The sequence below is a fragment of the Lagopus muta genome, chromosome 15, assembly GCF_023343835.1.
Source record: "Lagopus muta isolate bLagMut1 chromosome 15, bLagMut1 primary, whole genome shotgun sequence".
Lineage (NCBI taxonomy): Eukaryota > Metazoa > Chordata > Aves > Galliformes > Phasianidae > Lagopus > Lagopus muta.
In genome coordinates this window covers 2598464-2621566 of record NC_064447.1, presented here as the reverse complement: position 1 = coordinate 2621566, position 23103 = coordinate 2598464, and the positions used below count along the sequence as shown (strand labels likewise).

Sequence of the window (23103 nt, the reverse complement as noted above, 5' to 3'; positions counted from 1 at the left end):
GACTTCCCCATATCTGCAATACCAGCGGCATTCCTGCGAAGGATAGCCGAGGGGGAAGCAGAGCAGAGGAAATATAAACAATCCCGTGCAGTTACGCTGGGGAACAGAAGCATGAGAGCGCGGAGCGCGCAATGCTATAAATAGGCAGCCCAGAGCTTGGCCAACTTTTTCAAAGCTTCCCACGGTCTCCTTGGGAATGTGGGATGCTGCAGACCTTCCCTCTGCCCAGAGGAAGCTGCTGCTGAGGCTGGGAGTCAGGTACCCCCAGGGTGACCCCAGCGTGGGATACCATGCTGCTGGGGTGGGGAGGCAAGCAGAGAGCCTCCCACGTCCTGGTGCTCCTTCCCCTGCTGAGCGGTGCCCAGCTGGACCAGCAGCCAGGGACAGAACCACCGCCAAAGGAGGATCCAGGGCAAAGGTGTCACATCAGGGTCTGCGGGGTCCAAGTGGTGGACATGGCTGGGTGGCTCCGGCCTGGACATCCACCTTGCCCTGGCACTGCCCTGCCTGCGTGGCCATGCTTGTGTGATGCAGAGCCAAGGCAATGGCTGGGGGAAGAAGGGCTACAGGGGAGCCGCGGGCAGAGGAGGGCACCCCCAGATCCCTACCTTTCCCCATGACACGGCCTGCAAGGCAGGGAAATAACCCTCTGTGAGGATGAACACACCCTGAATTGTCCCCAGCTGCCCTCAGCCCCGGTCACACAAGCATTGTGCTCCAAGGGAGCACTATAAAACGTGAGCACAGGCGTGCACTCGCCCGGCGCGCGCGGCCGTTCCCTCGCCCCCAGTTCTGCCAAAACAGCGTCGGGGGAAGTTTCTCGTGAGAACAAGCACAGTTCCTCTCCATCCCACACTGGCTGCGCTCAGCCGTGGCCCCGCAGCACGGCGTATCGATGGCGCCTGCCCCAGCCCCATAATGTGAGCCAGGTGCCGACCAGATGCACGCAGCCCTGCACATGCCATGCAAGAGCGGGGGTGGATGCGGGACACCGCATGTGGGAGGCAGGGCTCTGCTGCACCAAATCAGGACGCTGGGAAAGCAATCAAAGGAGACATCACCTCCAGCACTGCCAGTGCTGTAAGCCAGATGCCACTTGGTGCCATTCCAGTGACTCACCTGCAGTGCTGGTGCTCTTTTGGCACCCTGACCCCAGCCTGGCACCGTGATCCCAACACTGTCCACACTGCATGAAGGACCACAACTACTGCACAAGCAAACCCCAGGGCTTGGTCTAAGCGATGCAGGAGTGCCTGGGGGCAGGATGCTTTGTTTCTAGTTGCTGCAGGTTGGCAAAAGCAGGAGGGGAGAAGCACCCAGCCCTGCCACGGCTGCAGCTGGGAGAGATGGGATGAAATCTTCCAACACAAAGGTCAAGGCAGAGAGGGAGACAGCAGTAATTATTACAGCAGTAATAAGCCCCGAACCCGTGGGAGGTGAGGGGAAGGGAGGAAAGAGTGGCCTTGGGAGAAGTCAAGACGTCGGATGGGACATGCAGGACCTCACAAAAGGACAACACCCAGATGGAGCAGTGCGGGAGGCACGATGCAACCAGCTGCAGCAAAGAGGTGACCGTGGGCCCCATAGGGCCAAGCAGCCACTGCCTGGGGCTCCTGGCCACTCCCAAGGACAGCTTGAGGTCCCAGGCGTGGCTGCAGAAGGCAGGCAGCCCACACGTCCTCTTCACCATCCCGTGGTCCCTGACATTGCGTGCACTGCACCCGCGAGACCCAAGAGTGACATCAGCCCCGCAGCAGCCACCCCTCCTCCCTGCTCCTGAGGCTCCACTTTTAGCTCCTTCTCTTCCTTTTCCTCTGCTCTAAAAAAGGAATGGTTTAATGAGGCAGGCTTGGCAAATTAAGAAAACCAGCCGGAGGAGCAGCTCTGTGCTGAGCTTTGCTTTGTTGGAAGCACGCTGCAGAGGGATGGAGCTGTGCTGGCAGTATTGCTGAGCCTGCGGCCACGACTGCAAGCAGAGCCGGCTAGAAACCCATCGCTCACCTCCTTCACCACAGTGAGAACCAGTGGGTCTCAAAGCTGGGAGCTGGTGAGGCACTGGCACCACTCAGTGGCCCTGACAGCCCTTGGTTTTGTAACCACGCTGCCCCCAGGGAGCAGGAGCCCTTCCAAGCATCCTGGCCCTCCAGCAACAGGGGGAAAAACACAAAACACAGGAGCGTTATCCCTCTTGGCTAAGCCAGCTCTGTGCAAACTTCCAAAGGATTTATAGCATTTTAAAGTTTTCCCCTTCAGCACAGTACTTCTCCAAGACTAAACATCTTCATCAATTCTCAGCCGGACGGGGTTATGGCTGCGGTGCTGCGCCTCGCGGCAGCAAAGGTGCATATTTCTCTTGGCAACCTCCAAGTGCCGGCAAGGGCTCAGCGCCGGCCCTGGCCTGGCTCAGGAGGCAGCGGAGGGAAGTGAGCTGCCTGCTTTGAACAGACACCATCATTCACACGTTATTTTTAATAGCTCAGCTAGACAGAGTCCACCCGCCCCAGGAGATTTGGCTGGAGCCCACGGAGCTCACAGCATCACAGAAACACCGTTATACAAAGCGACAGAACTGTCAGGGGAAGAACCAGGGGGCAGGGAGAGCAGGGAGCTGGGGGGGAGATGTGCAGTGAATCTGGGAGCAGAGGCTGGCTCCTCCCTGCAAGGTTGAGCAGCTCCCCGAGCCATTCGGAGGGCTGGGAGTGCTTCATCCTGGCTTGTTTGCATGTATAACCGCTGGATTTATGCTTAAATACTGTGTACTGCTGTATTTACAAAGGCTGCCTCAAGGCACCTCTCACACCTGCAGAGAGCACCTGTGGACATTGGAGGCTGTTGGTCTCCAGAGCCCAGGGGCAGGCACACGCTGGTGCCAGGAGCACACTGCAGCCATCCCATCCTGCTCTCTGCTGCTTCCCTCCCTTCCCAAAAGCCTCCCACCCCTTCTGCACGGGGAAACGGCGGCTGTCAGCAGCCAGAGCCCCGAAGCCACAGGAAGCCTCTAATAAGAGGCTGTTTAAACTTGATGTGGATGGCAAGACCCAAGTCATCTACTTATTTCCTAATCACTGTTATTTTGCTGAGCTACGCGAATCCAGCTGCCCAACCTCACCCTTGGCAGGATTTTATTCCCAAAATCCTTTTGCTCAGCTCCAGCATGGCAACACAAAGCCCAGGAGCCATTCTGGAGCCCTCATGCCTGAATGGTTTGGGACTGCTGTCTGCAGGGCAGATAGGCAGCAGTGCCAAAGCCCCTTTGTTGTCCCCCCTGCCAAGTGAACTGAGGCAGTTCACCAGGTGGGTGAATGGGAGGGCAGGAGTTCCATGTGTCCACAGTGGGCTCCAGCAGACAGCCTCACTGCGAGCGGGGCCTCCTGCAACAATGTGAGCCCTGCTGGGGCTGGGTGGGTTGGCTCACTGCACACCCCAGGTGGACAGGGCTGCCTGCACCGTGCTGCACAGTGCAGCTAGGAGGGACAGTACCTGGGATGCAGCTGGGCTGGCTCGAGGGTCAAAGATCCGCAGTTTCTTGTCCTGTTGAGATAAAAAGAAAACAAAGAAGGGTTAAGGACCCTGGGGCCAGCAGGAGGTAAGGCCGCATTATGCAGACAGCTGGAGGGAGCCTCCTGCTCCAGCCCCTCCCCCAAAGCCCACTCCAGTGGCTCACAGCATCCTGCAGGTCCTGCCCCACGGCTGGGCATGGGCACACCCCACGGCCTCACTGAGGCCATGACACCTTCAAAACTGCTCCAAAACACTCCCAAAACTGCTCTGTCTCCAGAGCAGAGCCAGGGTGGCTGGAACTGGACCTTTCAGCCCAATCCTCCCAAATGCTCCCTAGCATCCCAAGGGCAGCATAGAGAGCCTTTCCCTGACTCAGCTCTTCAGCCAAGTGCCTCAGGAAGGGTTGGCTGGGACAGTAGGAATACGTCCTGGTGCTAGGCCTTTTCCATGGGCATTTTGCAGGGACAGAGGAGCATCGGGAGCCTGGTCTGCATGCTTGACCTGCACGCCTGGTCCCATCTCAGGACCACCTCCTTGCTTGGCATGCAAGCTCAGTCTGCATGCTCAGCTGGGCTTGCACAGTCAGTCCTTGCTTGGCCTCTACACACAGCCTGGGGCCTGCCTGTGCACTCAGTCTGCATGCAAGGCCTGCACATGCCCTGCACGCTGGCGCATCCAGCACCGTGCACAGCCGTTGAGCAGCAGGCGCCATCTAGTGCTGCCATCCCACTCACCAGCCCCAGTTCTGCCCTTTCTCCCCCAAATGGGGTCACCATTCCCACCCCACGTTCCTCGGGTGTCAAGCAGATTTATGGTCACCAGAGACATCCCGTGTGGGTGACAGGGTAGGTCAGCAAGTGCTTTGCCAACAGCCTGATCAGCATCTCGCTTAAGGCAGTCAGAGCCCAGCAGGTGGCAAAGGAGGAGGGAGAGGAGGAGGAGGACTGCCCACTCAGAAACACAGTGCACAGCAACGTCACCATGCACAGATGAGGTTCCCAGCCCCATGTGTGCTCCACTCACCTTGCAGGAGGTGCCGAGCAGGCGGCCGTCATGCTTCCAGGATATGCTCTGCAGCTGGTCCCCATGGGCCTCCAGTGCTGGGAGGGGAGAGAACGGTCAGAGCCTACCAGGGGCTGGCACAGGTTCTGTCCTCTGATGTACGGAGCAGGCCCTTTCCTGCCACCCTCTGTCTGGCAATGCTTTCCTTGCAGCGGGAGCTCAGCTTGGCACCATACTGCCAAACCATGCTGGTTTTCCACCTGAACAATTTGTTTTTGCCAAAAGAAATCCTTCTGCTTCAGAAGAACGCCACAGTCAAAGCAGATTTCTCTTCCCCAGATGGACCTCATGTTTGTCACACAGACCACAAGGCCACCGCTGGTTTCCTGAATTCAAATCCTTTCAGTTCAAAACACAAACCAGAACAGTGCTGGCACACTGTGCCCGTGAGCCTTGCCCACATGCCCACCACCTCACACTGTCCAGGGAGCAGCACCCTTCATCCAGCCAGCCTCCTTTCACAAGCCTTTCCACTGAACCTTCAAGACCCAGAGATCTCAGGACGCAACCCTCCATTACTGCAGAGCTTCTCAGGTGCAGTGGTTTGGCCTTTCAGAAGGGCCGACAGCAGCCAGAGCAGACGTCAGGGCCTGCTGAGGGCACAGTGTGAGCATCCCCACAGGGATGAGACACCAGGCCAGGTTGGCTCAGGCACAGTTTCTCTGCTCCCACACCCATGGGGCTGTGCCTACCTGTCAGTGGCTGCTGCTGCCCCATGTCCCACACAGTGACCCGCTTCCCCACGCCACTGGTCAGGATGCCATCTGCCGTTGGGTGGAACTGCAGCATGTCCACTGGGCCCCCGCCAGGACCCAGCGTCAGCCCTGCACTGCTGGGCAGCTCCTGCCCTTCCTCAGGCAGGCGCCAAACCTTCACCTGCGGCACCAGAAAACACGGTCAGACCCTGGAGGCCCATCCCATCTGAACCCATCTCCCCCCACCCTGCAGCAAGGCCCAGGGACAGGCTGGGGAAAGCCACATGGCGCTGCACCTAGCACTCACCGTTTCATCAGCAGAGCCCGTGGCCAGCAGGAGCGGGTCAAAGGGTGAGAAGTCAAAGTCTGTCACTGCATCTGGAAGGTGAGGAGAAGAGACTCATCCCCAGGTCACATGCAGACGACTTTGGGCCCTTCCCATGTGCATGCAGACAGTCGGGGCAGAGGCATTTCAGGGCAGCATGCTTTGCTGTGACCCCCCCATGCTGACCCTCAGGGCCTCACACTCCTCTGTCCCCACAGGCAGAGCACACCAAGCAACCCGCAGCTGCATTTCTCTATTTAAAACAGCTTTCATTTCACAGCAGGCACCCCCACGCCAAGCCCCCGGCAGTGCAGGGTGGTAGAAGTGCCAACGGCGCAAGGGCGCCCGCATCAGCCCCATGCACCCAGCAAACAAGGCTCCTTTGTCCCAGCCCTGTGCGGCGTCAGCAGAGCCCCACAGGAGCAGTGCTGGCACCACACTCTGCAGCCCCTCCAACGCGTTCAGCACACGGGTGAAAGTAGGTCACTGTGTACTTTTCCGCTTCCACGAGGCTGCTGAGATGCAGGCCCCGAAGGCACAAAATGAAAGGGATGTACTCTGGCTCCTGACTTATCTGCTGTGTTTGCCCTGGGAGGAGAAGAAAATCCCTTCTCTGCTTTGAATGCAGAAGGGAGGCGTTTCCCAGGCATCATCAGCTTCAAAGGGCTTCTGCCGAAATCCCATTAAGGGCTGCGTGGCTCCACTGGCCCCTGGAGCGCTTCTCTGGGAGCACAGGCAGCTTAGTGGCACAGGGACACCCGCCAGACAGGGCAGAGATGGAGCTGGGCAAACAGCTTCAGGAGGGACACGAGCCCAGAGGTGATGGGCTGAGTCCCAGGAGGGACGTGGCCTGAACCATAGCCCAGGGTAGCTGGGAAGCTTCAGGCTTCCTTGTTTAAGTGGCAGTTTGGCTGCTCTGATGGCTGTGATGGTGACAGGGCACAGCTCGAAGCCTCCGGCTCTCCTGCAGCAGGAGGCAGCACAGAGAGGGCCTCAGTGTCTGGCTAATCTCCCTGCCTTGGCTCACCTCACTTACAATGGGAGACTTTCCATCGTTTGCCAGCAGGATGCAGCTCCCATCTGCTGCACCCTGGCTGAGTGACTAGAGGGGCTGCCATGCACAGTCTGAGACATGGTGGAAACAGCACAGCTCAGGCACACTGTGTGCTCCTGTAGCCATGCCAAAGCACTGCGTGCACAAAGGCAGTGCTGGGACTGGCTCAGCAGCCTGCTCCCATCTTGTCCCTCTGTTGCAGTTTTGGAGAAATGGGTGCACACTGCACTCTAGACCCCAGAAGGGTGCCCAGACTCCCCCGTCCCCAGATGCCTTCTGCCTCTGTGGCACACACTGCGCTGCCAGCAGCAATGCTGCCACCAGACCATCCTTCTCCCCTCATCACCAGGTACACACTGCTGCAATCACAGCTCAGTGTGGGCAGCCACACTCTGCCTCGGGGCTGCTTGGCAACTGCTGCTTCACAGGTCTGCTCCAGGTGCCTTTGTGCAGGGTGCTTGGTTTAAGTTAAGGATTAGAATTATGCTCCCAGAGTGCTTTTTACACTAGTCTGCCCCACTGACATTTTGTGCAATGAGTAACACGGTGAGGGTGTGCTAAGAGAAGCTCCCCAAGAACTCAAGACTGTTCTTTGTAGGGACTGGGATTGATTTCTTTCCTCTGTAGAAACCCAGCCTTGCCCAGCTTACCTGAGTGGCAGCAGAGCTGAGACACGGTCCTCTTGCCTCCATCCCTGCCCTCCAGCAGCACAATGCCCAGCACCCCTGCAGAGAACACAAAGCAGCAGCTCACCGCTTGCCCGACAGCCTGGACATCACCCATCAGAGCTCCCAGGAAGCCCCCACAATTTGGGACACTTGCAATTCAAGAAAAATGAAGAGACAGTGGGGTGGACAGCACCTTCAGGGGACTTCAGAAAGAACCAGCTCCAGGCCACATGGGCCTCTCGTGCCCCAGGCAGCTGCACCCAGCTCTGAGGGCAAAATTACACCACCCCCAGGCACCTCACCTGCTGCCTCGGCACTGAAGGCGACCCAGTGGCAGCTGGCCTTCACATGGTTCCCATAGGATGCAAGAGAGCTGGCTCGGAGACCCCCGATCCAGGCCTGGGACGGAGAGAGAAACCTGTGTTAAGAGATGGCACTGCTTCGGGGAGGCGGTGTTTGGAGGGCTGGAGAGGAGAGCACAGAGTGGTGACACTGCATCACGGACAGCATCAGTGCCAACAGAGCCCCTTCAACGAGTTACACAGCAAGACCTGGAGGCTGCTGGAGGCACAGCCACGAGGTTCTGCCCTCCAGGAGGGATGGAACAGTGTGGCCGTTTGTGCCCTACAGGCACAGTCATGACCCCTCTATGGGCTGGGGTTTGGGGCCAGCTGGAGGTTAGGGACAGCGTTGCCACCACTCCGCAGAGACAGGGATGGGAGCAAGCAGCCCCACTCTGAGTGCTGCCCCTCCATGAACCCATCCAGGGCCTCAACTGTCCTGTGGTGGGAAGGGCTCAGGGGGTTTTGCATAAACCAGTGGTGGGGAGTTAGGGATGTTGAAAAGGTCTCTTGGGCTATGCTGAGTGAGGCACTGGCAATGGCAGATAAACCCCTTCGGCAGCACACATCCTATGTGGGGACACAGCCAAAGGACTTCCCCACAGCTCCTGAGCCGAAATCTCACTCTGCTACTCGTTCTGCAGCATCAGCAGGGTGCTGAGAAGCCTTGTGACACCGAATACAATCACAGCTCCATGCCCAAGGGCCAAGTCCAACTCTGCACAAACCTGACGCTGGGCATCATGCAAGCGTCCCCATGGCTGCAACAGAAGCCTACAAGTCCTGCAGCTGTGCAAAGCCATTTGCAGGATAGGAGCTGCATGGCCTCAAATGAGACCTGAGCTTCCTCTCCTTGCACAGCTTCCTCTTGGGGCCCGACAGAGCAGCAGTTCCTGCAGCACTTCCTCTGGTCCTTGTCACAGCTCACAGCATGGTGGCAGGCCTGTTAACCCTTTCTATGCCAAGGGGAGGCTCCTGTCCTCAGACTGGGAGGGTCAGTCAGCTGTCCCCAGCCACAAAATGCCTAGAAATGTCACAAGAACACACTGCCAGAGGGGAGAAGCATCCAGCTGTGATCCTGATGTCACATCACACTTTCCCATTCAGTCAGGTCAAGTGTCCGTCTTTGCCTCAGTAAACAAGCAGCTCTGCTCTGCAGGGATGCAACGACACCTGAGCCTTCTGCCCCACGGAGCGGGGTCACGGCTCCCAGCTCCCTGCACCCGGATGGGAAATGCCATTCAGAAGGCTCCTTCATATACAGCCCACGCATACATACACAGCAAATGACTCTCTGCACCCTGTCCTCAACATCTTGCAGAGCACCCCAGCGCTGGAGTCGACAGCACAGTGCCAGGGATGTGCCTGCCTGCGGGATGCTGTAAACTCCCATTGCCAGACCCCCAGGCCCTTTGAAGTGGAGCTATGACAGTCCTGATGCCTGCATGTGCTCCCTGATTTGGTGCAGATGTCACCATGACCCTTCCTGTAGGACAGGCCAGCCTTGCATAAGGATGGTTTGAATGGGAAGTTAAAGGGAATGTGAGTGCTGAAGCCAAAATGCCATGAGTTGAACATGTTGGTGGCCAAAAACAACAAAACCAAAAGACTTTCAGCAGTATCACCCTCCCCACTTCTGGTCATATAGTCTATACCACATTCTGCACCCATCTGTTGCCAAAGCACAACGCATAAGCAGAGTGGTTTGCACCATGCCACCAGCCTGCTGGCTCCAGGTGCCCAGGACAAGCTGCACACGCCAGCAGTGCTCAGTGACACTCAGCACAGCCCATCCCTGAGTGAGCATCTCCTCCCCTTCCCTTCTGAGCGTGCAGGGGATGGGGATGCAGGGACAAGGGCAGAGTGGGCCCTGCAGCCAGGATGGGCCACGCCACTCAACAGGGCTGGTTGTCCAATTTCACCACGGGGCAGAGACCTTGCAGAGCCCAGCGCCGGGCACCGTGTGGCTGCACACCACACGCTGAGAGGATACACTATCACTGACTTCGTGGGTGCTGGGACCCGGCCCCAGCCTGCAGTGCTTCCTCTCTGCCTGCGGAAGCGGGGTGGCACGGGCAGGGCGCGGTGCTCAGAGACCAGTATTGCACACTTCCCTGCCTGATACACACATTGCCCGGGCAGGTTGGGCACAGCCTTACTGCTGCCAGCCGGGAAGCACACGCACGGCAAGCGGCACGCACCAGGTGGGCGGCACGCCTCGCCTCCGCCTGGGTCGCGGGGTGGGGAAGAAGCACCGGGGAGCCTGCGATGGGCAGGAAGCGCCCGCGGCCGGGAGCCCGGCTGGGCATCTCGTGGCTGCAGAGGAGGAATCGCTTAGGGGATGCCGCCTGCCCCGGGAGACGGCACACGGAGCACACGGAGCGCCCGGGCAGCCCCGGAGCCGCGGGTACCGAGCACGGCCGCGCACGGTCCCGCCCCGTTAGAAGAGCCCCGGCTCGCCCCCGCGTCCCCCGGCACGGGCCGGCGGGGGGTGCCCGCCGCGCTCACCTCCCTGCGGGGCAGCCGGGCCTCGGTGTGCCGGAACTTGGACGCCCTGAAGCGGTTCATGGTGCGCCGGGACCGCCGCGCCGCGCCGCCCTCAGCCCTGCCCCGCCAGGCCCCGCCCCGCTGCTCGGCTCGGCGCACGGCGGGTTCCCGTTCTGGCAGAGCTGCTCCACACAGCGCGATGTCGGCAGGCCGCCGCCCCGCCCCCAGCAGCGAGCAGAACCGCCGCGTGCGGCTGTCAGGGAAGCGGAGCCCCACACCCGCCGTGTCACCCGCCCGTTCCCGTCCCGACCCGCAGCCCGGTTCCCGCACGGCGCCGTTTCGTTCCTCCCGCGCCCCGCACGGCGCTTAAAGGAGCCGCGCCCGCACGGCGCAGCGTGCAGCCCCGTTAGCATCGAGGCACGAAACCGGCACGGCCCTGAGCCGGGTGGCCGAAGGAGAGCAGTGAGGACGGCGCTCTCCTCAGGAATCACGGCCGCGCGGCCGCCATCTGCCCGTCCTCTCTCAACCGCACGACCGGGCCCACGCGGGCCTCGTCTCGCAGGGCACCCCGCGGTCGGAGCCCGTACCTCTGCGAAAGCGCAGCCGCTAACGCGGGCGGAGAGGGAACCGGTAGTGCGGCGGCGTTTGGCGCTAACCGCGGCCGCCGAGGAGGAGGAGGAGCGGGTCGGAGCGCGACCTCGCCCGCCTGCCGCCCCCTCGCACCTCCGTTCCCTCCTCACGCGTTCCCGCCCCGGCTAACAGCGCTCCGCGCACGCGCAGCACCGCTCGCCCGCCGGCCGCTCCCGCGCACGCTCTCCCTCCTCGCGCACGCGCAGCCCGGCCCGACGTGGCGCAGGCGCAGAGCCGCGCGCGGGCCAAGATGGCGGCCGGGAGCGCCTCGCGCTGGCTCGGGGCCGCCGCTGCCGCCGCCGCCGTCAGGAGCCGCGGGCCGAGGGACGGGCGGCTGCCGCTGGTCTGGATCGTCCGAGGGCTGGGCGCCGCGCCCGGCCCCGCCGCCCGCCGCCTCCTTCAGCCGGGCGCCGGGCCTCAGCACGCGGGTGAGCGGGGAGGAGACGCCGGGCCGCGGTGCCGGTGGTACGGGCTGCCTCACGGCCCCTCCGCTCTGCTCCGTTCTGTTCTCCCGCAGGGACGAAGCGCTTTCCCGCCGCCTCCTTCCACAGCAGCGCGGCCCGTAGCAAGGAGGACTACTACCAGGTGCTGGGAGTGCCGCGCTCCGCCACCCAGAAGGAGATCAAGAAGGCGTACTACCAGGCACGGCACGGCGGCTGCAGCCCCGCAGCGCTGCGCAATGACGGCAGCCTTGCCGGGATGCTGAGTGCTGGGCTTTGCCCCGCGTGCGCTGGACGAAATTGATCCCGTCTCTAATGCTTCTTTTTTCTCCTTCAGCTGGCAAAGAAATACCATCCGGACACAAACAAGGACGACCCTAAAGCTAAGGAGAAGTTTGCTCAGCTGGCAGAAGCCTACGAGGTAACATGCAGCATTTTGCCATCGTGAAAAGGAGAGAAGGTTGGAGCGGCACTTGGATTAGATGGGGGGAGATATTTCCTCCTCTTGCTTGTGTTTGCATGCACAGTGTCAACGTGTTCCATTTTACACTTCAGCAGCTCTGCCCCACTCATCTCTCCAGCAAATGATCTCCCCCACATTTCCAGCGTAGCTAAACATGCTTTCAGCTCCTTCCATTTTTTCTTGCTCTTAGCAGTGAGTGATTGGCATAGATAGGAAAGATGGTCACTGCAGTGGAATTACATCTTAAATGAGCAAACAGAACAGTCAGCAGGTAGTGGCTCTTTGAGGAGGGTCCATTGCACTGTGCTCTGCCTTGCTTTGTGCTGGCTGTGCCTCTCATGGGCTTCCAAATTCACCCAAGCATTCTTAGCACCAGCTTCTAAGAAATACACAAATGATCACGTATGTAAAGTAAGTTATCCTTGCTTATCACAAACTGGTAAGAGTTTGCCATTTTCCTGATGACAAGATAGCACAGAAGAAGGGGCTTTTCATTAACTCATCCGCTCACAAGAGTGGAATGCTCTTCACAGAATCACAGAATGGCCTGGGTTGAAAAAGACTTCAAAAATCATCTAGTTTCATCCCCCCTGCCATGAGCAGGGTCGCCAACCACCAGACCAGGCTGCCCAGAGCCACATCCAGCCTGGATCTGGTCCAGGCTCTTCCTAACGACACAAAGGTTTGAGTATCATAGCGTTGGTAATGCGGACAGCTTGGAGCTCCCCTGGGGCTGCCTCTGTACCAGACGGTGTGCAGGGCTCTCTGGGTTGCCTGGGATCTGAGGAGTGTCCTGATGGCATCGTTCCTTTGCCTAAAGGTGCTGAGTGACGAAGTGAAGCGGAAGCAGTACGATGCTTACGGGACAGCCAGTTTTGATCCTGGTGCAGCAGGTGCTGGTGCTGGGCGCCAGTACTGGAGCAGCGGTCCATCGATTGATCCAGAGGAACTCTTCAGGAAAATCTTTGGAGAGTTTTCAGGATCCTCCTTTGGTGACTTTCAGAATGTCTTCGACCAGCCGCAGGAGGTACGAAACGGGTGCATTTCCTGACTGCAAAATGAAAACCACAAAAGCTGGAGCGTGACACTAGGCTGTCACAGAGTGAGCTTCAGCAAAGAGTTTGCTTCTGAGGTGGTCAGCATGTGAGCGTCCTGTTGTAGGGGTGGGAGTGTTTTTGTAAGCCATGGGATGCATTCTCCACAGCAGTATTTTTTTGTGGGCTTCATCTGGTGTTTATTCACACCGATCAGTGCTGCCAAACAGTTTCTATCATTGTAAGGCATCTTTCCTGCTCTGATTTGTTTTACATGTCTGCTTTGTAATGCAATGCTGAAAACCACAGAATGCCTTTAAACTATAAAACAAGCCTTCCAGCGTTGGATTTGACTGCTTAATTGGCTGAATTCTTCAACTTAATTGGCTTAACTCTGCAGCAGAGCTCATTTTAAAACCTATTTCTTGTTCTTTGTACTGCGGCTAAATGCTATTGAAGCACTGACAACCTTGATTCAGGTAATGCCTTCAGAAATGCTTGGTATTCAGTACTTCTGTCTTGACTAGAAATGACTTTTCTATGATAAACAGAAATTCCTGTTGTGGAGTCGTCTTTGCTGATGACTTTCTTTGCTGAGTAAGGAGCTCATTGAGGGAGAGCAGATGCTTTCATTAGGATTGAAAGCCTCTACCTGTCCCCATTGCTGTATTCCCTTTAAATAAAATGCTTGGACGTATTAAAGGCCTTTTCTAAGAACAGAAAAACACAACTTCTGCTTTCCTCTTCTCTATTAAGCCATTCCTTCTACAAAACTGGTATAATCATCATTGCTGTAACGTCTGCCATCCTTTTGTGTCCCTTCTTATTCATATGGAACAGACTCTTTCTTCCCAGAACGAGGCAGAGCACTTCTGCACATGTTGTGCACCCACCTGTTTCTTCTCCCTTCCATTACATGGATATAATTTAAGCACTGATATTTGGCCAAAACCAATTCTGCTTTGCTTAAGATCCCATCACACATCGGCTGAGGGCTGATGGCAGTGTTTCCTGTACAGTACATCATGGAGCTGACGTTCACACAAGCAGCAAAAGGCGTGAACAAGGAGATCGTGGTGAACATCAACGATGCCTGTGAGCGGTGCAACGGGAAAGGAAACGAACCTGGCACCAAAGTGCAGCGCTGCCACTACTGCAATGGCACTGGCATGGTGAGTCTTAAGAGACAGCTTCTGCTATGCTTTTCTTGGCACAAGTCACTCCCTTCCACAGTTCCTCATTAACATCAGCTTATCTTGAGTGAAGCCAGGCTAACGTGGACTCGATGTCATCTTCACTGGGGATATTTATTTTAAAAGTGTGCTGGCAAGCTAAAAGCAGGACCAGGTCATCTGGCACTGCGTCCAGCCAGCCATATTTATGGGATGTAACAATTCTGAAACTACTTAGGGCTTAAATAGAATACTTTGAATTGAGGGGGTGAGGAGAGAGGAAAGCAAGGATAGTTCTAGGGTAACCACTGAATGAGAAGTCACTTGCTGCTTAGAGTAAGTAAAGAAATATCCAAGCTTCAGCCTTCAGATTCCTGTGCTTCACAGCGGGAACTGGCAGTCAGTCTGTAACCAGAGTAGGTTCCTGCACAGAGAGGGTATGGCTGCTCAGAGTGGGAGGCAGGCTTTTCCCACTGTCTCCTCCTGTGTTTCAGCCTGAGGGCTGCCTTTCAGAGTTGGGTCCATAGCTTAGTCTCCATAACTTTTTCCTGGATGGTGGCGGTGGCAATCGGACAGATCAGTGTGATAGGAAGAGGTGTTTCACCAGAGATGTAATGACCAATGGATCAGCACAACAAAAAGGTGCTGTAAGGGAAGGGAAGAAAATGGCTTACCTGTATCTGAAGACTCCAAGTTCACAGGGGAAAACTCCACCAAAGAGGGCTCTCCATAAAGAGATCCTTCCTCAGAGGCAGTCAGCTTTTAAATAAGGTCTAAGAGAGGTGCAGCCAGGCTCCAGCCCTTCCCATCACACAGCTGAATTGCCTTCACCTGTGCTCCCTGGGCTGACTGGTCCTTTCCCCAGATGCTCAGTCAGTGGCCTTGGCTCAGTTACCATACAGAGGTAATAATTCATGAAAGTGAATTGCCCTCGGGCTCTTTGGAATACAGATGTTTGTACTGCCTTGTGAATCAGCACTGCAAGGAGCTTCATTCTTGCTTCTGCCTCAAACCCTAGAGGTGAATGTTGTCTCACTTCACCTGGCCATGACGTGCTTGCTCATAGCTGTGATGGTTTTCAGTGGAAACCAGATATGATTCTGATATGACAACTGAATCTGACCCAGCTTCTCACAAGTATCTTTGGATTTCTGAGCCACTTAGCACTGTAGGGATGGAGAAGGTATCACTGAACTGCCCTATCAGGTTTGTGCTATCAGCAGAGCCCAGATATGCTTGCCCAGTTGCTCGTGTGGAAGTGAGAAGTACCATCTTGGTAGCAAATATCTGTATGATCATTTGTGACCTGTTTTCTTCACTAGGAAACAATAAACACAGGCCCTTTTGTAATGCGCTCTACGTGCCGAAGATGTGGAGGTCGTGCTTCCATCATCACAACTCCGTGCGTGGTGTGCCGAGGGACAGGGCAAACCAAACAGAAGAAGACAGTGATAGTTCCTGTGCCAGCTGGTCAGTGTTGGGTTGGTGTGCTGCTGTCTGTTATGCTGACCACAGTTCTTTCCACGAGGCTGTGAGGCACTTACCTGTAAAGTGTGGCTTTCTCTGCCAGCTGCAGGTGTCAAAGCAATATAAAGATGTTTTGCTTTGGAGAAGTTATCTTAAGAACAAAGCAGACTGATAGCTTGGTCATTGAAAGTGTTCATGATGAGAAACTTTCTGACGGTGCATTCGTACGTGGTAGATAAAAATGTTTGCCCCTTTTGGAGCTGAAGTTCTGGTTCTTGTATGGATCCTTCTAGACAAGTTTTGAAGAGTGAAACTTTCAAAAGATTTGGTCAACTTGCATTTCCCTTTGTTCTGGATGAAATTGGTGGGGATGGGAATCTTGAAAGCCTTCGCTTAGCTCAGAAAAGTTTGCTGTTTGCTTTTGTCAGCGGAAGGAAAAAAAAGAAAAAGGAGCAGTGGGACTGAAGACTTGATGCCTTGGGACTGCCCTGAGCATGGAGCTCTCCAGTAGCTTGCAGAGGCTGCCCAGTATGCCTCAGTCTGATGCATTTCCTAGAAGAATTCTGTAGGGCTTGAGGTTACGAAGCTGGGAAGGGGCCCCCCTCTGCTTGGCAGCAGCAATCTGAGGCACAGCTGTGTGCCGCTGCACCTCCCAGACTGGGGCTTGCTGTGCTTTCTGCTGGCAGTCTTGTGCCTCTGCTCCTCAGGTGCTGCTGAGGTGGGATGGCAGGGGGTCTGAGCAGAAAAGCTGCAGGAATTGCAGTAGCACGTGGGTTACAACACAAAATAACTTTCCTCTCTCTCCCCTTTTCCTGCTTGCAGGTGTTGAGGATGGGCAGACAGTTCGGATGCCTGTAGGCAGGAAGGAAATTTTCATCACCTTCCGGGTGCGTATTGTTACTAATGCTGTATTTTATTCCCTTCACAACTGTGAGGGAAATCTGACAGGAGAAAGCAAGTGATCCTTTCAAACAGCTGAGGTAACGTGATCCATGTGAGCTTGCAGAAGATGTGCACTGTAATGTTCATTCTGCTCCTCAGGAGCTGCGCTGCTTGTTCCAGGATGAGGCCTTCATGGTCGTGTGCATCAAAATACAGAGCATTCTCAGTGCTGTGAGATTTTGATGTGGAGATCCGAAGGAGCTTTCAGCTTGCAGTGCCCAGCAGGGCTGCAGGAGTGCACACGGGAGGCTGGGGGGTCAATTGTCCTTCTGCAGATTTGCATTAAGTGCTGCTTTGCACATTTGTTGTAGCTGGGGCTCTCTTCTCCTGCAGGTGCCCTGTTACATGCACCTCTGTCTATGAGAACTTTTTCCATCACCTTCGTGGTGCAGGAGAATTTAATTCTCTTCCAGCTTGTGAAGCTACTACAAAAGTTCTTGCCTTCCTTCTCTGGCTTTCCCTTTTTCAGGGTCCTGGACAAGACAGTGTCATCTTTGTCTCTGCAGAATGGCACTGATTGTAATGAACTAACAGACAGGATTAGTGGGGGAGTTGCAGAGATAAGCAGACATACTCCCAAATCTCTGGCTAATTAGAGTTCTGTAATGATCTGTGTTTTTACAAAAGACTGAACATTAAGCTAAACTTCTTAGTCATGACCATGGATGTTAAGAATGTGGCTGCTGCTTTCTGGTATGTTTTCTGCTGAGATCTTTCAAAGCAGTTTACCTTGTTACCTTTGTGTTGTTCTGCTCACTGTGTTGTGGAATTACCTGCCTTTTAGGTTCAAAAAAGTTCAGTGTTCAGAAGAAATGGAGCAGATATCCATTCTGACCTCCTTATTTCAGTAGCACAGGCTGTTCTGGGAGGGACAGCCAGATGCCAAGGCTTGTACGAGACAATCAATATCACAGTAAGTAGCGTGGCGTGGAAGAGCTCTGCCATCAATCAATGTGGGGCATCAGAGCCTTTTCCTTTTCTGTAAAGATGCTGTAAATCTGAGTCTATCAAGATCAGCTTTCAGACTTGTTAAGGATTGAGTGTCAGGTAGTTTGTGACCTGCTTTGGTCACACCTTTACAGCTCGCTGTAGGGAAGGAGGGGCTGGATGGATTGCTGCACAAATCCCATCTAATACCTTCTAAACTGTGCTGGGTTCTTTTACTCTGTCCTGAAAAAGCTTTTCCATCAGTATTGATGGAAATTTGCCACTGATGTACCAGGTCTGCCATCTTATTTTGAATCTTGCTAGAGAAATAGTTAATTATGATAAACATGTAATAACTATATACATGCATACAGTGGAGTAATGAATGTGGCACCTCTGCGTTCACAGATTCCCCCTGGTATTCAGCCAGACCAGAGAATTCGAATGAGTGGGAAAGGCATCCCCAAGGTTAACAGTTATGGCTATGGAGACCACTACATTCACATAAAGATCAAAGTTCCTCAGTAAGTAATGCAGCTTTCTGTGAAGTCTTCAGCTGTTTGCAAGAAATTGGGCTCAGGAAGATTTTATGAGGATTTCTCACTGCTTTATCAAGATCTGTTTTGAGTCTTCCTTGGACAGTTACCTTAACTTCTCTGCTTTTTATTCTAACGTGAAACAGATTCTCTTTTGTAATTGTAATTTGGCAACCCAGCTGTAAGCAATCCTAAACCCCAGAAATATGTAGGTAGCCCCATACCTGCATGGTATTGGTGTTCATGGTGTTCATGGAGAACTGCCAACTTCTGTCTGGATCCCAGTGACGCAGATCAGCGTTCTGGCTTCTGACACATCTGTGCTCTTAGAACTATAGCTTACAGGTCCTCAGAAGGTTGTTGCCTGACACTGGCTGCCCTCTGCTTGTGTAGCAAAGCAAACTCTTCAGCTTACATTGCGCTAGTCAGCCAAGGAATTGATTCCCTGAGCTCTGCCCTAAGATGTTCCATTGCAGCTCCACACAGTTCCTCTCAGCACTTCAAGAGATTTGGGGTTTTTTGGTGAAAAGCAGTGGATAACACCCGTCCCACTGGGATGATTTATAGATTGCTCACATGAGAGCACCATTGGGATTCTCAGTGAATGCCAAGAGTGTTCGTCTCTACTTCCAGTAGCTGCCTCCTGTGCTTGCTGCCAGAGGAGCCTAAGGAAACGTGCAGATACATTTGTCTCCAAAGGCAGCCATTACCAGTGCTTCTGTCTTTGACCTGCAGGAGGCTGACGGATCGCCAGAGAGCCTTAATGATGAGCTATGCTGAGGATGAGACAGACGTGGATGGCACAGTGAATGGAGTCACAAACACAGCATCAGGTGAGCTGTGGGAACGAGCGTCCCTTCCCCGTGGAGCTGGTGTGGGTGTGCTCAGTGCTTCCTGGGGGCTCAGGCCCAGGAAGGTGAGCTGAGGTGGCGTTCAGGTGGTGTTGGCAGCACAAGCTGCCAAGCACGTTATTTTAGAAGTCATTCCAGTGTGATGCTGATAGGCTGCAGCATAAAACAAAGAAGTAGCCTCTTCCCAAGAAGCATTACTCTGCTATTCACTGGGCAGAGTCTGTGTGACCGAGGAGTAGGTATTGAAATACTGCAGGGTCCCAACAAGATCTGGTGAGTCTCACTACAGTGATGGACGCCTTCTACTGCCTGCTCTCACCCCTGTGCCAGTAGTAACTTCTTCATTGCAGAGGAGGAGAAGGGAACGTGCTTCAGGCCAGCTCTCTGCATAAGAGAATCAGTTCTTCTCAGTGCTTGCTTCTGCCTGCAGTGGGATGTTTCTCCTTGAAAGCTGAAGGGGAACATTGCTGTCAAGGTTGCTCCGAGCCATACTGTGTGCGCGTGGGGAAGCCTTGGATAGAAATGTTCATTGGTGCTGATGTTGGCTGTAGTCAGCAGGCAGCACCAAGCAGGTAGAGATCATGCAGTTAGCTGAGAGCTTTGTAAAGCTGCATTTTCAGCTCCAGATTAAAAAGCTGGATCCAGCAATTGTGTCTCAACTCAATAGGTCTCCACTGAAACCTATCTGGCATCAGTAGCAGCTGTTCTGCTCACAGAGAAGCAAAGTCACTTCTAACACATTCTTGGCAATATCAAGCTAAGTATCTGCAGGTAGACTAATAATCACATACAGAAAGAAGAGTTGAACTCACCCAGCTGATCAAGGAGCTCCCTGGTTACACAGCTCTTCAGGAAGCAGCCAAGATCCAGGGGATGCTCTTCCTTCAGTGGCTGGCCCTTCTATGAGCCCTGGAGGGATCTGCCCTACCTTGGCCCCCTTCTGGTCACACAGGAAGCACAGGTGCAAACAGTTCCTGTGCTCCCTGGGCCAGCTACACCCCTTCACCAAGTGCTCAATCACCAGTTCAAGCTGTGGCCTTGCAGTTTCCTTACAGCAACTAAAGACAAAATATATGTTGAACAGTCAGGAAAGGCAAGGTTTGATCTTTTCTGCTAACAAACCAATGTTTTCTTTGCTCATACTGGAACAGTGAGCTTTTTAATGCCTGATAGACTATGGTTTGTTCTTGTATGAAACCAAAATGGGCATTTATGACTGTGTGCTGCTAGGCAAAGGAGTCTGTGAGAGCTGCCTGGATCCTGGAAACTCAGGTCTTCTCAGCATCACATGCCAAAACCTGAGGATGTAGGCTGAAGTTCAGGATGTTGGAACGTGCAATGAACTACACTTACCAATCTTTTATAGTGCTTTGATAGCACAGAACTTAATGGGATTGTTTTTTCCACTGCAAGTAAACATTAGAGATCAATCTTGAGAGGAAGGGCAGAGATCTCTTAAACACAATTAAGCAACAAGTTGGATTAAAAGCAGTGCCAGTAGTTTGCAGTTTAGAGACAGGCTGCTGCTGAACACTTATCCTTGTTCAGGGAGGCAGAAAGTGCCCTGAGCAGAGGGAGGCACGTTGTGCCACAGGCCTGAGCATTTCACAGCATTGCATCAGCGTGAGCTCGAGAGGCAGCTGGGGGAGGATGGGGAGGGCTGGGCTTTGTGTCCTCTGTGCAGAGAAAGCTTGAGGAAGATCTGGGTTTTTTGTTATTGACGAACTGCAGATAAATCAGAGTGGCAAATAATGTTGGGTTTTGGTGTTTTTTTCTTGCTGTGGCCACTTCTCAGGGCTTTTTCTAAGAAAGAAGGACTTGCTGGATGCTGCCAGTAAGATTCCTTATGCAGACATATGTTCTGAAATACCTGTAGCCTTCATTTTAGCCTGAGTTCAGTTTCTCCTTGAGGCACAAGAATGGCTTATGACAGGCTCCTGCTGTGGTTTCACACTGCTTTGCAGCAGTGATGGCACAGGCAGTGAAGCGTGGGGACACAGGCCATTTTGGGGGCTGCCATGCAGGTCTTTGTTCCGTTAGGCGACATCCATCTGTAGTGAAGTCACCAGCTTGCTTTCAGTGACAGACTCTCACTACTTCCACGCTTGTGTTCAAAGCCTGTCCAGCCCCTGACTTGAGTGTGCAGCACAGGAGTTCCCTTGCTGGTTGGAGGGCAGGGACCAGGGTCATTCTTTCAGAGTTCTGGGCTCCAGGCTGTGCAGCACTTTTCACTGCAAGTGCTCCCAGTCCTGCAGCACTGCCAGGCAGGTGCTGGTGGCCCCTCATGGTCAGAGGTGTCCAAGTGTGAGCATGCTGGCAAAACCAGGCGGCTCGACCATTCCCAGTCTGGAATAACTCTCTCCCTTTGTCAGGGGTGTTGGCTGCTGGTGGGAGGTGGAGCAGGCTGAGGAATGTTTCTGACTGCAGCCCTTTGCTGTTTGTGTCCAGGTGGCAGGGCCACGGCTAGTGCTGACAGGCCTGAGGCTGAGGAGAACAAGGAGGGATTCCTTTCCAAACTTAAGAAAATGTTTAGTTCCTGATACCCCATCTGAGGTAGGAAGGCTCTTACGTTTTGTCGTCGTCTTTCCCCCACACTAAGCAGAATTTGCCATTCTTGAGAGGTAGAGGAAGCAAAAGTACAGCATTGCTTCTTACTTAGCCTCAGGCCTTCCAGCCACTGATGTGAGAAGCCCTAGCTGTCCTGTGTGACAGGAGAGAAAAGCCAGAAACCAAACTGCATCATTGCTGCACCAAAGGGGAAATGCTGGATCCATCCACAGGGAGGTGGTTGGCCTCTCCTGCAGCCCTGCTTCCACGAAGGGCTGTGCCTGATTCAATGTGCTGGGGGTGTTTTGGTGAGCTGGTGAACAGGGCTGGGCACTGCTGCTGCCATGCAGGAGCTTGCTGGGAGGCATGGCTGGGCCTGCAGTGCTTCCAGTGCTGGTCCTCAGGCTGGGCTCACCCCTAATGGGGGCTGAGAGCACCAGAACCTGCCAGGAAGGTTCAGCTGTCCTGGAAAGCACAACGAAGCCCATGTCACACAAACAAGCAGTGTTGTAGCTCGGGGCCCAGCTACCTTTAATTGGTGTTGGGGTGTTGTAAGGGAGCTCTGCAGGCTTGAAAACATCTCTTCAGCCACAGCAGACTGGTGTTCTGGATTCCAGGGTCTCAGCTCAGCTTCCTCTCACTGTCAGCTCCAAGTTCATCTTAGCTGTAACTAATGAAGCCTGACTGCAGTTTGGGTGTGAGGTGCTCTCACTCCTGTGCCTGTAAGACAGTCTGGAGGGGCTGTGCACTTTAGGCTGATGCATTCAGGAACACCTTAGCATTTTGCTTGCTTCACTTGCAGGGAAACGTTCTACTGGAAACTGAGAGCCAGCGGCAGCACATCATCTAAGCAGTTGGGGATGAATCCTGGCAGCAGGCACTGGAGTGAAGGATGTCAGTCAGTAGCACACTGAGAATCCCAGCTGGAGAGGCCACAAACCACTGAGGCACCAACAACCATCATGATTCAGAAGCAACCCGCTGTCCTAGGAAATGGTAACGAAGGAAAATGCCAGCCCTGCAGTAACGGAGATATTTCTTGAGGCTGCTCCACTGTCCCTGATGCCACTGGAAGTTTATTTGTTAATAATAGTAAAAAATTGTTCAGAATCCAAAGCAGTGGAAATGTGAAATAAAAATTGTCCATCCAGCACAGAGCAGTTTGCTGTATGGAGCCTGAGATTGCTGCTGCTCACTCAGGTGCCCTCATGAATGCTAGATGTGCTGTGTCAGCTTGGCACCGCGTGTTTTCTCCTAGGAGGTTTGGTGCATCAGTGACTTCTAACAGTGTCTTCATGACACAATCTCCCTTTTGCTGGGCCTGTCAGAGCCCTGCTGCCCTGGCTTCCTCAGCAGCTCTGGGGGTTCTTAGTCCTGCTCATTTCCTGCAGTGATGGAATCTGCGCTTTGCCTCAGGTTTCCTTCCACACCCGCCCCAATTAACTGAAGTCACAGCACAGACAGCGTTGCTCCTGAAAGGGTGAAAGTTAATCACCCACCTCTTTGCCAGTTTGTCCAAACTATTTTATTACATTAGCACAACACCCACAGCATAAATGATTGGTCAAAAAGTCATTGTTGCTACATGTGAGAACAGAGGTGGAGTGGATCGCCCCTACAGGCGGAGTTGAGCTCTTGCAGTGAGTATTTTCATGGTTAGTGTAGCCTGCTGTTTGCTGTGCTGTGCAGGCACCATCACCCACAAACTGATCGATCAGCTCAACGAGAACGTCGCAGCCCTGCCCTTAATTTGCTGAAATAAAGCACGCGTTGCCTCCTGATTAAACTGTCTGTAAAGTGATTCTGTATTCATGTAAATAAGATGGACTTGATAAAGATATTTAACATTCGCCGTGCTTTGCTGCCTTGTTTACTCTTCACACCTCCTTCCTCTGCTGGTTTGGCTGTTCCTAGGGCTGAGAGGGCAAGGCTAGATAACACAGCATCTGTCTCATGGCTGC

At 54.3% G+C, this 23103-nt stretch overlaps 2 protein-coding genes across 4 annotated transcripts in view; one reads left to right on the top strand and one right to left on the bottom strand.

Annotated features, from left to right (window-relative positions):
• LOC125700675 (mitochondrial import inner membrane translocase subunit TIM16-like) overlaps positions 1–10877 on the bottom strand; it is a 37472-nt gene extending 26595 nt beyond the window's left edge. For 2 of the 3 annotated variants that reach the window (XM_048961742.1, XM_048961743.1), the window contains exons 1-7: positions 10155–10288; positions 7608–7704; positions 7288–7362; positions 5566–5636; positions 5256–5439; positions 4525–4601; positions 3481–3531 (exon numbers count right to left, since the gene is read on the bottom strand). In XM_048961742.1, coding sequence (XP_048817699.1) covers positions 3481–3531; positions 4525–4601; positions 5256–5439; positions 5566–5636; positions 7288–7362; positions 7608–7704; positions 10155–10214 — 615 coding nt within the window. In that variant the 5' untranslated portion in view covers positions 10215–10288. Of the gene's footprint in view, positions 1–3480; positions 3532–4524; positions 4602–5255; positions 5440–5565; positions 5637–7287; positions 7363–7607; positions 7705–10154; positions 10289–10720 lie in introns of those variants that run through there. The other variant, XM_048961745.1, reaches the window with a different exon arrangement.
• On the top strand, positions 10333–22992 carry DNAJA3 (DnaJ heat shock protein family (Hsp40) member A3). The gene is made up of 13 exons (XM_048962234.1): positions 10333–10388; positions 10896–11191; positions 11281–11405; positions 11541–11624; positions 12487–12693; positions 13720–13872; positions 15195–15342; positions 16162–16226; positions 17066–17194; positions 17617–17732; positions 18480–18577; positions 21044–21148; positions 21945–22992. Exons 1-12 carry the CDS (start codon positions 10333–10335, stop codon positions 21133–21135), a joined length of 1569 nt encoding a protein of 522 aa, XP_048818191.1. The 3' UTR covers positions 21136–21148; positions 21945–22992.
• Positions 22993–23103: the final 111 nt, after the last annotated feature.

Excerpts from the sequence above, each read along its gene's own strand:
- DNAJA3 (XM_048962234.1), top strand. The coding sequence starts at position 10,333 with ATGTCGGCAGGCCGCCGCCCCGCCCCCAGCAGCGAGCAGAACCGCCGC. Across the intron at positions 11,625-12,486 it reads AGCTGGCAGAAGCCTACGAG|GTGCTGAGTGACGAAGTGAA; the intron begins GTAACATGCAGC and ends CTTTGCCTAAAG. Across the intron at positions 17,195-17,616 it reads ACGAGACAATCAATATCACA|ATTCCCCCTGGTATTCAGCC; the intron begins GTAAGTAGCGTG and ends CTGCGTTCACAG.